The 13,537-nt window shown below is 46.7% G+C and overlaps 2 protein-coding genes across 3 annotated transcripts in view; one reads left to right on the forward strand and one right to left on the reverse strand.

Moving 5' to 3' along the window:
• Positions 1–2,087, reverse strand: part of NVL (nuclear VCP like) — a 64,460-nt gene extending 62,373 nt beyond the window's left edge. Inside the window, exon 1 of one of the 2 annotated variants that reach the window (XM_064164577.1) lies at positions 1,656–2,082. In XM_064164577.1, the coding sequence (XP_064020647.1) occupies positions 1,656–1,712 (57 nt within the window). In that variant the 5' untranslated portion in view covers positions 1,713–2,082. Of the gene's footprint in view, positions 1–1,655 lie in introns of both variants that reach the window. The other variant, XM_064164578.1, reaches the window with a different exon arrangement.
• A 100-nt stretch (positions 2,088–2,187) lies between these two features.
• On the forward strand, positions 2,188–11,640 carry CNIH4 (cornichon family member 4). The gene is made up of 5 exons (XM_064164581.1): positions 2,188–2,294; positions 5,035–5,103; positions 6,623–6,735; positions 10,710–10,850; positions 11,439–11,640. Exons 1-5 carry the CDS (start codon positions 2,226–2,228, stop codon positions 11,464–11,466), a joined length of 420 nt encoding a protein of 139 aa, XP_064020651.1. The 5' UTR covers positions 2,188–2,225; the 3' UTR covers positions 11,467–11,640.
• Positions 11,641–13,537: the final 1,897 nt, after the last annotated feature.

Below are 13,537 nucleotides of genomic sequence, written 5' to 3' on the forward strand. Positions count from 1 at the left end.
ATAAGCTTAATTCGTATTTCCAGAGCCGGCTGAGTCTAGCCTGGGTGATTTCTAAAGTGTGGGGGGATGGAGAACACCCAAACCATCACAATGCAGCTGCCTTTCCCATTTCAGAAGACACAGCCTGTATGATCTTGTAAAGGAAAATAAGCAAGCTTCCTCAAGCTGCCACTCAGATTAAGGAGTTTGAAGCAGAGTACACTTACACATGCTAAAAATGGTGTCTAATCTGAGAAGAGACCCTAAATGTTAATAAAGGGTAACACAGCACTATGCCACCTGAAGAAATCCCTATTCTTCACACGTGTTGTGGAAGTGATCACATTTTCCCCCCTTTCTTCACTCATTTAATATAATCAAAGTAAATAGTTCCAAATGCAAAACGTTCAACTTGCCTATATCCACCCAGAGTGTACTCTTTTTTGGGGGGCTATTTATTTTATGCTTGAATCATGGAATCGTTAAGATTGGTAGAGACATCCATAATGATCATATTCAATCATCAACCCAGCACTACCATGGCCACAAAACCATGTCCCAAAATTTCATGGTTTTTGAACACCTTTTGTTGACTCAACCACTTACTTCCCTGGGCACCCTATTTCAATGCCTGACCACTCTATCAGTAAAGAAGTCATAGAATCATAGAATCAACCAGGTTGGAAGAGACCTCCAAGCTCAGCCAGTCCAACCTAGCACCCAGCCCTAGCCAGTCAACCAGACCATGGCACTAAGTGCCTCAGCCAGGCTTGGCTTCAACACCTCCAGGGACGGTGCCTCCACCACCTCCCTGGGCAGCCCATTCCAACGCCAATCACTCTCTCTGCCAACAACTTCCTCCTAACATCCAGCCTAGACCTGCCCTGGCACAACTTGAGACTGTGTCCCCTTGTTCTGTTGCTGGTTGCCTGGGAGAAGAGGCCAACCCCACCTGGCTACAGCCTCCCTTCAGGTAGTTGTAGACAGCAATGAGCTCTGCCCTGAGCCTCCTCTTCTGCAGGCTGCACACCCCCAGCTCCCTCAGCCTCTCCTCATAGGGTTTGTGTTCCAGGCCCCTCACCAGCTTTGTTGCCCTTCTCTGGACACCTTCCAGCACCTCAACATCTCTCTTGAATTGAGGGGCCCAGAACTGGACACAGCACTCAAGACGTCTCTCCTAATACACAAACTAAACGACTCCAAGCACAACTTGCGGCCATTTCCTCTTGTCCTACCACTGGTTACTTGGGACACTGACTCCCACCCCATCACAGCCTCCTTTCAGGGAGCTGCAGAAAGCGGTAACGTCTCCCCTCAGCCGCGCTTTCTCCAGACCGAAAAATCTCAGTCCCCTCGGCCCTCCTCAGCAGCCGGCTTCAGAATCCTAAGTACCGATTAGGATGGAAGCAAGCAGCAAAATGTAACAGACGAGAAGTGAGAGATAAAAAAACAAAAACCCCAAACGTTTCTTAAAGGTCTTTTTAAAGCCCTGAGAGACAAGGCCGAGGTTTGACGCCCGCTGCCCTCCCACCCCGCACTTGAGCGGGCCGGATGCTCCAGGCCGCTTCCAGCGAGCCCCACCACATCAGCCGGGTGGGATCAACGCCTCGCCGCCGCCGCCGGGCCGCGGAGCCGAAAGCTGCCGGCCAGCCGTCGCTGCACGCCACGGCCGGTACCTGCTTAATCCGCTGCTTCAGCCGCAGATCCACGAAGTGCCCCGGACGGCTTCGCATGGCTGCTTCCCGCCCGCCCCAGCCGAGGGCCTGTCCGCCGGCACAGGGTCTGTCGCCGAGCGTCGCCGCGCAGGCGGGAGCCGGGAGCCGGGAGCAGACAGCGGCCGGGCGCTCCAGCCGCGCCGCCGCAGCCCCCTTCGCGCCGCCCGCCAGCCCCGGCACACCAAACCGGCCCGGCGGCGGAAGAGTCCCCGTCTGCGCACGCTCTTCTTCCGGCTCTGACCCGCCGAGAGTCTGATTATCTTCCAAACAGGTACCCCGGTCAGAGCTGCGTGCGGTCCCCGCCAGCACCCAGGCAGGGCAGGCACATGCCCGCACTGCCACCGCCCGGCCGCGGCCCCTCGGGAGGCCTGGGCGCAGCGAGCCGCAGCGACTCCGCTTCCCAGCACGCCGCGCGGCGCGGCCCGCCCTGAGGACTCCATTTCCCAGCATGCTGCGCGCCGCAGGCCGGCCCAGCCCATGGGGCGTGGCGTACGGCGGCCGGGAGGGAGGGCGGGCGGCGGCCGCGGCGGGATGGAGTCGGTGGTCTTCATCTTCTCGCTGATCGACTGCTGCGCCCTCATCTTCCTCTCCGTCTACTTTGTATCCTTCTCCTCTGGGTCTGATTGCTGTTCGGGGTGGGTAGGGTTGGGGTTGCACCCTCGCCTAGCGGACCGAGAAGGGTCGGCGCTGAGGGCGGTCGGGGCCGGAGCCGCCAGGCTGGCGGTGGGTTGAGGCTGGCGGGGCGGGAGGGCCTCCGCCGGGCAAAGGCCGATGGCGAGGCGTGCCCGGGGCGGCAGCCCCTCTGAGGAGAGCGAGAGAGAGAGGCGGCGGTTGGGAGGCAGGCGCGCCTCTCACGGGGAAAGGGCGAGTGATTCAGTGCCCGAAATATGTTGGCTTCCTCGAGTGCTGGAGCTCTGGGGCTGCAGGCTGCCTTGGGCGTCTGCGCCCGGCGCTGTGGAAAACACATCTCCGGGCAGGAGCGGCGTGTGCTTGGCGTTGGTGTAGAGGAAGCGGCGGAGAAGTGTGCTGGGCACCCTTTGGAATGAACAGGCCTATTACAATTACGGCAGTGCAATAGTCTCGTAAGGATGCCTCGCTCTAGCTGAGAGTTGGAGCCTGGAGACTGTCAGTTCTTCGGCAAACAACATTTCCGTGTGATTTGTTACGCAGTTGCCTGCAGCCTGGCGTTGTTAGAACGTGAAAGCACTGATTTGGTTTTCTCTTCTCGATTGTTTGTTTTGTTTTCCCAATTTTCTCTCCTACTCCTTCAAGTTTGGGTTCTATTTCAGCATCTACCCAGTTGTGCTGCCAGGACATTTTATAGCAGTACAGAAGCACTTAAATTCGTCCTAGGGGGACAGGTTAATTGTTGAAAAATTCAAAGACTGCCAGGGGGACCTGGAGAGGCTGCAGAGGTGGGCACAAGCCAACCTCAGGAGGTTCAACAAGAGCAAGTGCAAGGTCCTGCATCTGGGTCTGGGCAATGCCAAGCACAAATGCAGGCTGGGCAGTGAGTGGCTGGAGAGCAGCCCTGAGGAGAGGGACTTGGGGGTGCTGGTGGACAAGAAGCTCAACAGCAGCCAGCAGTGTGCACTTGCAGCCTGGAGGGACAGCCAGAGCCTGGGCTGCATCAGAAGTGTGGCCAGCAGGGCCAGGGAGGTGATTCTCCTTCTCTACTGTGCTCTGCTGAGACCCCACCTGGAGTCCTGCATCCAGCTCTGGAGCCCCCATTACAAGAAGGATGTGGAGATGCTGGAGTGTGTCCAGAGAAGGGCCACTGGGATGCTCAGAGGGCTGCAGCAGCTCTGCTGTGAGCACAGACTGAAAGAGTTGGGGCTGTGCAGGCTGGAGCAGAGGAGGCTCCCAGGTGACCTTCTTGTGGCCTGCCAGGATCTGAAGGGAGCTTACGAAGAATTTGGGAAGGGACTTTTTAGGCTGTCAGGGAGTGCCAGGACTGGGGGGAATGGAGCAAAGCTGGAGATGGGTAGGTTGAGGCTGGAAGTGAGGAGGAAGTTGTTGAGCATGAGAGTGGTGAGAGGCTGGAATGGGTTGCCCAGGGAGGTGGTTGAGGCCCCATCCCTGGAGGTGTATAGGGCCAGGCTGGCTGAGGCTGTGTGCAGCCTGCTGTAGGGTAGGGTGTCCTTGCCCATGGCAAGGGGGGTTGGAACTGGCTGCTCCTTGTGTTCCCTTCCAACCCTGCCTGATTATATGATTCTGTGCCTCTATTTTAGGGATATAATTTGTTGGAGCATTTGTTTAGCATGATCTGCACAAATGTATCCTCAGCCTTTCCTGTGAGGACTTTTCTGTATAAAATCTTCATATTTTACTTGCTGGAAGTTCATTTGATAACGATATTGCCTGCTTATTTCCTAGCACAGTATGATTAACTCAGTGTTGCTGTAAATGTAAGAAAAGCAAGGCAGATCCACTCAAAGCAGTACTGTGTTTAGTATTTAGCTGGATTGTGAGGACAATGTTTAAAGTGCATTAGCTTTTTCTTCCCTTTAAGTTCTAGTTTCAAGTATTGTAGTAATAGTTTGTGATGTGGAAAATAGCAAGTTGGCCTCCTTGGTGTGTTTTAAGGTTTGAACTGAACTTTAGCACTTGTGCAACAGTTGTCATTGAAATGGCATCATAAAATCATTTGGCCTGATGATAAATGTGGCCTAACTTCCTACCTAAGGTAGGAATGAGTTGTAACCCATTGAAAAATGCCTCAGCACTGGTCAGGCCACACCTTGAGTACTGTGTCCAGTTCTGGGCTCCTCAGTTCAAGAGAGATGTTGAGGTGCTGGAAGGTGTCCAGAGAAGGGCAACAAAGCTGGTGAGGGGCCTGGAACACAAAGCCTATGAGGAGAGGCTGAGGGAGCTGGGGGTGTGCAGCCTGGAGGAGGCTCAGGGCAGACCTCATTGCTCTCTACCTGAAGGGAGGCTGTAGCCAGGTGGGATTGGTCTCTTCTGCCGGGCAAGCAGCAACAGAACAAGGGGACACAATCTCAAGTTGTGCAATCAGGGGAGGTCTAGGCTGGATGTTAGGAGGAAGTTGTTGGCAGAGAGAGTGATTGGCATTGGAATGGGCTGCCCAGGGAAGTGGTGGAGGCACCGTGCCTGGAGGTGTTCAAGCAAAGCCTGGCTGAGGCACTTGGTGCCATGGTCTGGTTGACTGGCTAGGGCTGGGTGCTAGGTTGGCCTGGATGATCTTGGATGTCTCTTCCAACCTGGTTGATTCTGTGATTCTAAGACTACACTGAGAGCAGAGTGCTCTGCCTGAGGGGATAAAAATAAAGCTTTATGTATTCCGAGTTACTGTACAAGTTTTCCTAATCTTGGATTTCAGATAATTACTCTCTCAGATTTGGAATGTGACTACATTAATGCTCGATCCTGCTGCTCAAAACTCAATAAAGTAAATTCTTCTTCTTTACATTCATTATTATTTAAGAAAAAGGGATGTAATGTACATCTGAAGAGCATGTATCTCTTGTCTGTGTTTGATTGTCTCTTTCAGATGCACATATTTCAGGTCATTCAGTCACAGAAGGCTGTGCTGCTGACCCTCAGTGCTCTGAGTTAGGCTGCTGCTTTGAATTTGTGGGACTGAGACATAACTCTTCACAGAGCTTTTGAGTTCTGTGCTTTAATTCTTGAATCTGCCCACACCAAGAGGCTCTGCTCTGATCCTTACAGCAACTTTCTCTGATGCTTCTGTCTAGTTTCTTACCACTTGAACAGTAGAGGGGTTTATTGTTATAACTACTGTTTAAACCAAGTCTGATTAAAACTGATAGTTTAAACCAAATCTGATTAAAACATGGGCTTTCCCACATGGATGTTCACTTTAAAGATCTTTTCTCTCTTAGTATTAGAGGGAATGCTACAAGATACTATCACACTGAAAATGAATTATTGGATATTCACTTTAAAGATCTTTTCTCTCTTAGTGTAAGAGGGAATGCTACAGGATCCTATCACACTGAAAATGAATTATTGGATATTCACTTTAAAGATCTTTTCTTTCTTAGTGTAAGGGAATGCTACAGGATAGTATCACACTGAAAATGAATTATTGGATATTCACTTTAAAGATCTTTTCTCTCTTAGTGTAAGGGAATGCTACAGGATAGTATCACACTGAAAAGGAATTATTGGATATTCACTTTAAAGATCTTTTCTCTCTTAGTATAAGAGGGAATGCTACAGGATACTATCACACTGAAAAGGAATTATTGGATAGTCACTTTAAAGATCTTTTCTCTCTTCGTGTAAGAGGGAATGCTACAGGATCCTATCACACTGAAAAGGAATTATTGGATATTCACTTTAAAGATCTTTTCTTTCTTAGTGTAAGAGGGAATGCTACAAGATACTATCACACTGAAAAGGAATTATTGGATATTCACTTTAAAGATCTTTTCTCTCTTAGTGTAAGAGGGAATGCTACAGGATCCTATCACACTGAAAAGGAAATTATTGCTAGAGACTGACCCAATTGAATTATGCCAGTTCTCCTACTGATCAATTCTCTTTACTGTTCCAAGCCTGAGGGTGTTTGTATGTCCTGTATCTGCAGGTTTTAGTTACCTGCTTCACTCGTTCCTAAGTCCACTGCTCTCTGCACTCTATACTTTCTTAACTTGCTTTCTTAAGTGCTTGTGTAATATAGTGATGTCCAAACAGCTGCTGTGCTTCTCTTAGGAATGTTTGTGATACTTTGATAAAGTAACTCTGTTATATTATCTCAGGGCTTGATTTCTGGCTATCTCACCTGTTATCTGAAGGTATTCATTTCTCCACATTGTGATGAAATCAGATGCCTTGAGTTTTAAGTGATTAGATTGAATGATAATTCCATGATGGATCCCTTTTTCAGAAAGGAATTTCCTTTTGTATGTATAACTTTTATTTTTCTTTCTCCCTTTTTGCAGTGGGTGGTCCCTGAGGTGATTGGCCATGCTGTTGTCACTGTATTAATGCTTATTTCATTGCACTGGTTCATCTTTCTCCTTAATTTACCAGTAGCAACGTGGAATATATATAGGTAAGTGCAAAGGGGCTTGTGTGCTTGCTTATTTTTCTCAGTATTACTTTGTAGTGCAGTGTGGAAATAGTGTCCAGTTTAGGTTGGACCTTGAAGATCATCTGGTTGTTGAAATCCTTCAGCTGTGTTCTTGAGCTGCAAACAGTCTTCATGGATCTGACATGAAACTCCTTTCCTAGCAATTAAACTTAGAAGAAACTCTGCAGTGTCAAGGGTATGAAAACTTTGGGCCTTTCCTTGCGTTCTCTCTTAATTTGTGACTCATTCCCAAGTTCAGAAGAAACAGTAGCATGTTAATTGGGATTATGAAGTACCATAAACAACTGTTAATCCTTTTCATGCTGTACTTAGAGATCTGATAATGATATCAGCATAAAAGTACTTAGTTCAGCATTGCTGATGGCTGTAAAACTATCAGCCCGTGGTATTGTTTTCTACACTGTCCTTGCTTTACTGTCTTGTCTCTCCCCCTCATTTTCACTGTTTTCAGTCCCTTATTTTTGCCTTTTATTTGGAAGGGCTTGCAGAATATTCATCTCTTGACAGCTATTAATGTTACCCCTCTTTGTATACTGGTCCATACTGGAACTGGTTTATCAGTAGGCATCATGGGGACTGTCAGTTCAGTTATTTTTGGTGTCACTTGACATACAGAGAACTAAAACTTTACAATTGTCCAGCTAATGAAAACTGGGTGTGGATTTGTTGCAATTTATCTACAATCACTGTACAGAGGACAAAATGATAGTCAGAAAAATGGTGGACTCTCAAGTAGTTGGGCTGCATGAGAGAGAGGAGAAGCTGTCTATTACTGAAACTAGGATTAAGTAGGAACAGATGAAAGTTGGACCCAGTATTAATTGCTGCGAACTTCTAGCATCAGCCAAATGTGTTTGATTCATCTTCATATGCTATAATAATTCAGGAAGCAATTTCTGGAGTCAATGTTGCTGCACATGAATTCAGTAAGGCTTATGATTATCATTCTAGAAATTAAAGTGTGTTGAGATTGAAGAAGTCTGTGCCTTGTAGTTTATCTAAGTGATTATAGGGAGAAAGCAGGATAATAATGTCATCTGCTTATTCTCTTTCCTTCAAAACCTGCTTAATCTTGCAGAGTAAATGGCAGTTAACAGGCAGCACTGGTTTAATATACTAATACTAATGCTTTCCTCAGTGTATATCTGGAAATGGTTTCTCCTGGAGCTGCTTTGTTCCTTACATGGAGCTAAGAAGGCCATCAGCACCCTGGCCTGTATCAGGGAGTGTGACCAGCAGGACCAGAGGAGCAATTGTCCCCTGTACTCCACGCTGATCAGGCTACACCTTGGAAACTGGGTTCAGTTTTGGAGCACTCACTACTAGAAAGACACTGAGATGCTGGAGCATGTCCAGAGAAGGGCAACAAAGCTGGTGAAGGGTCTGGAGAACAGGTCTGGTGAGGAGCAGCCGAGGGAACTGGGGTTGTTTAGTCTAAAGAAAGGAGGCTGAGGGGAGACCTTTTTGATCTCTGAAACTCCCTGAAAGGAGTCTAGAGCCAGGTGGCTGTTGATCTCTTCTCTCTAGGAAGAAATGGCCTCAGATTGGACCAGGGGAGGTTTAGGTTGAAGATTAGAAGAAACTTCTTACTGAAAGGCTTCTCAAAGACTGAAACAGGCTGCTGAGGGAGGTGATTGAGTCCCCATCCCCAAAGGTGTTTCCAAGATGCCAGAGATGTGGTGCTGAGGCCATGGTTTAGCACCAGCTTTGGTAGAGTTAGAGAATGGTTGGACTTGATGATCTTAAAGGTCTTTTCCAGCCAAAACAATTCTATGCTTCTATGATTGTCTTGATTTCAGAAAGAGTAAGGAAGCTTTCTGTGAAGTTGTTTGTGTGAAACAAATCCTGGGGAGATGAAATTGGTCAAAAACAGCATGAAGGGAGACCGTCAAAGCTGCAGCATGTTTATTTCAACATCCTGCTGGCTCTTATTTGCTCAGCATACTCAGATGCTGAAGTTATTTTTTTAATGAAGTTTGTAGTGCCTTCCAGAATCTCCAGTGGGATACAGTTTTATCTTACATTCCCCCTTGTTTTAAAACACATTTTTGAAGCATCTTGTTTGATATGTAGATAGCTATCAAATCTATTAAATATCTAGATAGATATAAAATAGATGCTTTTAAAATTCTGAAGTGTTTCATAGACCTGCTAATACATAAAATAAACCAAAATTACAAAGAAATTATGTGGATGAGAAGGCAGAAAGAAAGCAGCTCTTAAAGTTGAGCACTTCCCTTTTCTTTTCCTTGTTCTCTTTTTTTATGTACACATCCTTGTGATGACAAGTCCAAGGAATGTGATCCTTGCCGTGGCTTTAAGTAGATTGTTTCCCTCTTAAAACTGAAGGAGTGGGCAAAACAAAAAGTGTGTGGAGGGGAAGTGCCTTTAAAGTACAGGGGAAATTTTGAACAGGTTTTCCATGGTTTCATTTAGAGAGAAATGTCCTGTTGATGTGGCAGCATCTTCCACTGAATAGAGGTGCTGGATACACCAATCTGTAAATTCACTACAGCTGACAGTTTTCTTGGAATCATAGAATCAACCAACCAGGTTGAAGAGACCTCCAAGATCATCCAGTCCAACCTAGCACCCAGCCCTAGCCAGTCAACCAGACCATGGCACTAAGTGCCTCAGCCAGGCTTTGCTTCAACACCTCCAGGGATGGCCACTCCACCACCTCCCTGGGCAGACCATTCCAATGGCAGATTTGCTGCAGAAGTTTTTTGCTGTTTAGAGTATGACAGCTGGTATGAATTGAGTTTGCCACTGTGCAGCATCCTTGTGTCCATGACTGCAGTTCCTTACATGTGTAACAGGAGTTGTGCTCACTTCTGGGCCTCTTGGCAAAACTAGCTCCCTTGGGTTGAGGAGAGGCTGAGGGAGCTGGGGGTGTGCAGCCTGCAGAAGAGGAGGCTCAGGGCAGACCTCATTGCTGTCTACAACTACCTGAAGGGAGGCTGTAGCCAGGTGGGGTTGGTCTCTTATCCCAGGCAGCCAGCAACAGAACACGAGGACACAGTCTCAAGTTGTGCCAGGGCAGGTCTAGGCTGGATGTTAGGTGGAAGTTGTTGGCAGAGAGAGTGATTGGCATTGGAATGGGCTGCCCAGGGAGGTGGTGGAGTCGCCGTGCCTAGAGGTGTTCAGGCAAAGCCTGGCTGAGGCACTTAGTGCCGTGGTCTGGTTGACTGGCTAGGGCTGGGTGCTAGGTTGGACTGGATGAGCTTGGAGGTCTCTTCCAGCCTGCTTGATTCTGTGTGTCCCTGCTGAAATAAGGCAGGATGGTTGTGATAAAAACAGGAAGAATCACATAGATCCTTTGTCTGAGGACATCTCATTTTGACCTCTGGAGTTTGTGATTATCTGATGTGGCTTTCTGGTAAATAAATAGCTAGTTCTTAGCTAAATTAATTATTTTCCAGTCCCTTTCTTCTAATGTATTTTTCCACTGTGGGTAGAGGTTTCCTTCATTAACACCAAGTAACCACATACAGCAAGTAAAACAAACAGGGATTGGCTATGGCCAGGAGTCACCGTCCCTGGAGGTGTTCAAGAAAAGACTGGATGAGGCACTTGGTGCCATGGTCTGGTTGACTGGATAGGGCTGGGTGCTAGGTTGGACTGGATGATCTTGGGGGTCTCTTCCAACGTGGTTGATTCCATGAAACTCTCCCTTTTATGCATGGGAAGCTGGGCTGATCCTTTTAGCAGCACCTCTGTACTCTGTGGGCTGTAGTGGCAGCAACACAAGCAACATCCTGATACTGAAAGGGAAATTAAAAAGCTCCCTTGTGGTGAATTGTGAAGCAGCTCTTTAGATAAAAGTTCCTTTTGTTAAAGCTCTTCCTCTCTCCTTTCCCTAATGTTTTGATGAGTATACTTCTGGTCTTTGTTGTTTGGTTTTGTCTTTCTTTTTTCTGCTCTTAAAATTTCAGGTACATTATGGTGCCAAGTGGAAACATGGGGGTGTTTGATCCCACAGAGATCCACAATCGAGGACAACTGAAATCACACATGAAGGAAGCTATGATTAAACTAGGCTTTCATCTGCTGTGTTTCTTCATGTACCTTTACAGGTTAGTTCCCAAAATTTCTCCCAAGGAACAAAGGAATTGTCTGCCAGCTATTTTTATACCCTCTGTTCTGCTAGTGTAATTGCTGTGTTCATGTCTTATCTTCTTGCATCCTGCTAAGCCTCAATAACGTGTTTTGACAGCTATCTGTGAGCTCATTATATGCCTTTATTCTTCCTGATCAAACACTGTTTGGAAACCTAAACTACTCCTTAATCTCAAAACCACTATTAAGTACAATCTAAAGAGTTAGACAGTTTCAGCACCTAGAATAAGTGGCCTATTTAGAATGGAAATTATCTTGAGGATTAAGTTTATTTTACAAGTTCTGGTTTAGAAGATAAGGTGTTAACTTACCCAGCTCAAAACAGATGAGTTTTGTGATGGGGCCACTGAGTACAAGATGAAAGAACTGCTGTTCTACTGCAGTATTCCTTGTGCAGTGCTTCTCTTCATAAGCAAAGCCCATAGCACAGTTGCCTTGACTTTCTCTTTCAGAATCAAGTGCAGTTCTCTCATGAAAGTAATAGCTATTCCTATTTGCACATGCTTCAGTAATCCACTGGTGTCATGTTTTCTGTTTTGTCACAGTATGATTCTGGCTTTAATAAATGATTGAGAAGTTGAAAAAGAATCCTTAGCTGCCAAATTGGGTCATCACTCCAGTGACTGGTGGTGGAGCCTCAGACACCTTCCGAACATACCTAGATCAGTGTCATCATGCAGTATATTTTTTCCTCTTTGAACAAGAAATATTTTTCTGTATTTTTAACATAAAATCTTTTCAAAAGACGTTGGATTTGTCTAGCAGTTGTTTTTGTTCCTTTTACAACCCAAACTGCTGGAGCTGCTACTTCTGTAAGATGAAATCCTTACTTACAGAGCTGATTAAATGGTGAGAAGTGAAACTCACTTCAGAAGCATGGGCTGGTAACAGGGGTAGTTCCAGAAGGAATTTAAGTGCAGCTCTGATTGCTGCTTACTGAAAGGCATCAGGATGTGCCTCTGGCTCTCAAGCTGTCCTGTTAGAGCCTGGTTTGAAGCAGTGCTCGGAACATAGATTTCAAAGTGGAAGCAGTAGCTCAGTTTGCATCTTTGTGTCAGTGTGTTTTCCAGCTAAAAAACAATGGAATAAACATCATGCTTTACTCCCTTCCCATCCCTCTCTTTGACAACCCCTATGAAGTGTTTTGTGTTTGGTGGATCAAGGTCTGCTTTGGTAAAAATGACACTTGTGTGTAAGGCTGAAAACCAGATAAATAAGAAACATGATTAATACTTGCTTTTTCCCTTCAGCTCTTGTTATTGAAAATAGATATCCATACAATGTAAGCTTTGTATTGTGCCAGGGTTGGAGTTGATTGCAGAGCAAAAGACTTATCTGCAGTCACTACTCCATGGACCTGCTCTTTCCATATCCACTGAGGTGAAAAAAAAAGAGTATGCCTAGCTCAGGGAGGTGGCCTAGTGAACCAAAACTCAGTTATCTCAATTCTGATGTGACTCTGCTTCAAGGACACAAACCCTGTGAGGAGAGGCTGAGGGAGCTGGGGGTGTTTAGCCTGCAGAAGTGGAGGCTCAGGGATGACCTCATTGCAAGCTGTAGCCAGGTGGGGGTTGGTCTCTTCTCCCAGGCAACCAACAACAGAACAAGGGGACACAGTCTCAAGCTGTGCCAGGGGAAGTATAGGCTGGATGTTAGGAGGAAATTGTTCCCAGAGAGAGTGATTGGAGTTGGAATGGGCTGCCCAGGGAGGTGGTGGAGTTGCTGTCCCTGGAGGTGTTCAAGAAGAGCCTGGCTGAGGCACTTAGTGCCATGGTCTGGTTGACTGGCTAGGGCTGGGTGCTAGGTTGGCCTGGATGAGCTTGGAAGTCTCTTCCAACCTGGTGGATTCTATGATTCAAAGTAAGGTTTCTGAAGTGCTGTTTTTGCAGCAGCAGTAAGTATATAAATTGGAATTTGTACCCTCTCTGTCCAGTAGCTTTTACATCTTTTTATATGTGGATGGAAATGGGGTTTTGGAAACAAACACTTCAAGTGAACACTTCAGAAATACAGCTCTGCAGTTAAGTCCTAAAATTTATGAGCCCTTCCTTCTTCAGGTCTTGTTCTTCGGCATTATCACTGCAGTTGGCAGATTGTTTTCAGGGCCAGCAGTGAAAATACAACACTGAAGCTCGAGTTCCTCTAGATATCTTGTCTTCAGTGTTTGATCTAGGAAAAGCTTGGATTTAAATTTGTGATGGATGGAGTCCAAGTTCAGCTCTTGCAAAGATGAAAATCACTCGTTAAAATTATAGCTAAGGAAATAACAACCACAGCTGCATGCTACTGACTGCAAGTCACCACACAAATCAAGCTACAGAAAGTACTGCCTTACAAAGCTGAAGTCCAGACAGGAAAAAGAGCAATTCAAACTTTAAAAGAGAGAGAGAAGTTAGCAACTTTTGAAGCAGCTCCTAGGGTAAGCAATTAAGTTAGTTGTCTGTGCAAGATATATTCACAGTATCACAGTATCACCAAGGTTGGAAGAGACCTCATAGATCATCAAGTCCAACCCTTTACCACAGAGCTCAAGGCCAGACCATGGCACCAAGTGCCACGTCCAATCCTGCCTTGAACAGCTCCAGGGACGGCGACTCCACCACCTCCCCGGGCAGCCCATTCCAGTGTCCAGTGACTCTCTCAG

The sequence above is a fragment of the Pogoniulus pusillus genome, chromosome 25 (assembly GCF_015220805.1).
Source record: "Pogoniulus pusillus isolate bPogPus1 chromosome 25, bPogPus1.pri, whole genome shotgun sequence".
NCBI classification, from domain to species: domain Eukaryota; kingdom Metazoa; phylum Chordata; class Aves; order Piciformes; family Lybiidae; genus Pogoniulus; species Pogoniulus pusillus.

Coding starts and splice junctions, on each gene's coding strand:
- CNIH4 (XM_064164581.1), top strand. CDS start 2,226: ATGGAGTCGGTGGTCTTCATCTTCTCGCTGATCGACTGCTGCGCCCTC. Junction 2,295..5,034: donor TCTTCCTCTCCGTCTACTTT/GTATCCTTCTCC, acceptor CTTGGATTTCAG/ATAATTACTCTCTCAGATTT. Junction 5,104..6,622: donor GCTGCTCAAAACTCAATAAA/GTAAATTCTTCT, acceptor CCCTTTTTGCAG/TGGGTGGTCCCTGAGGTGAT.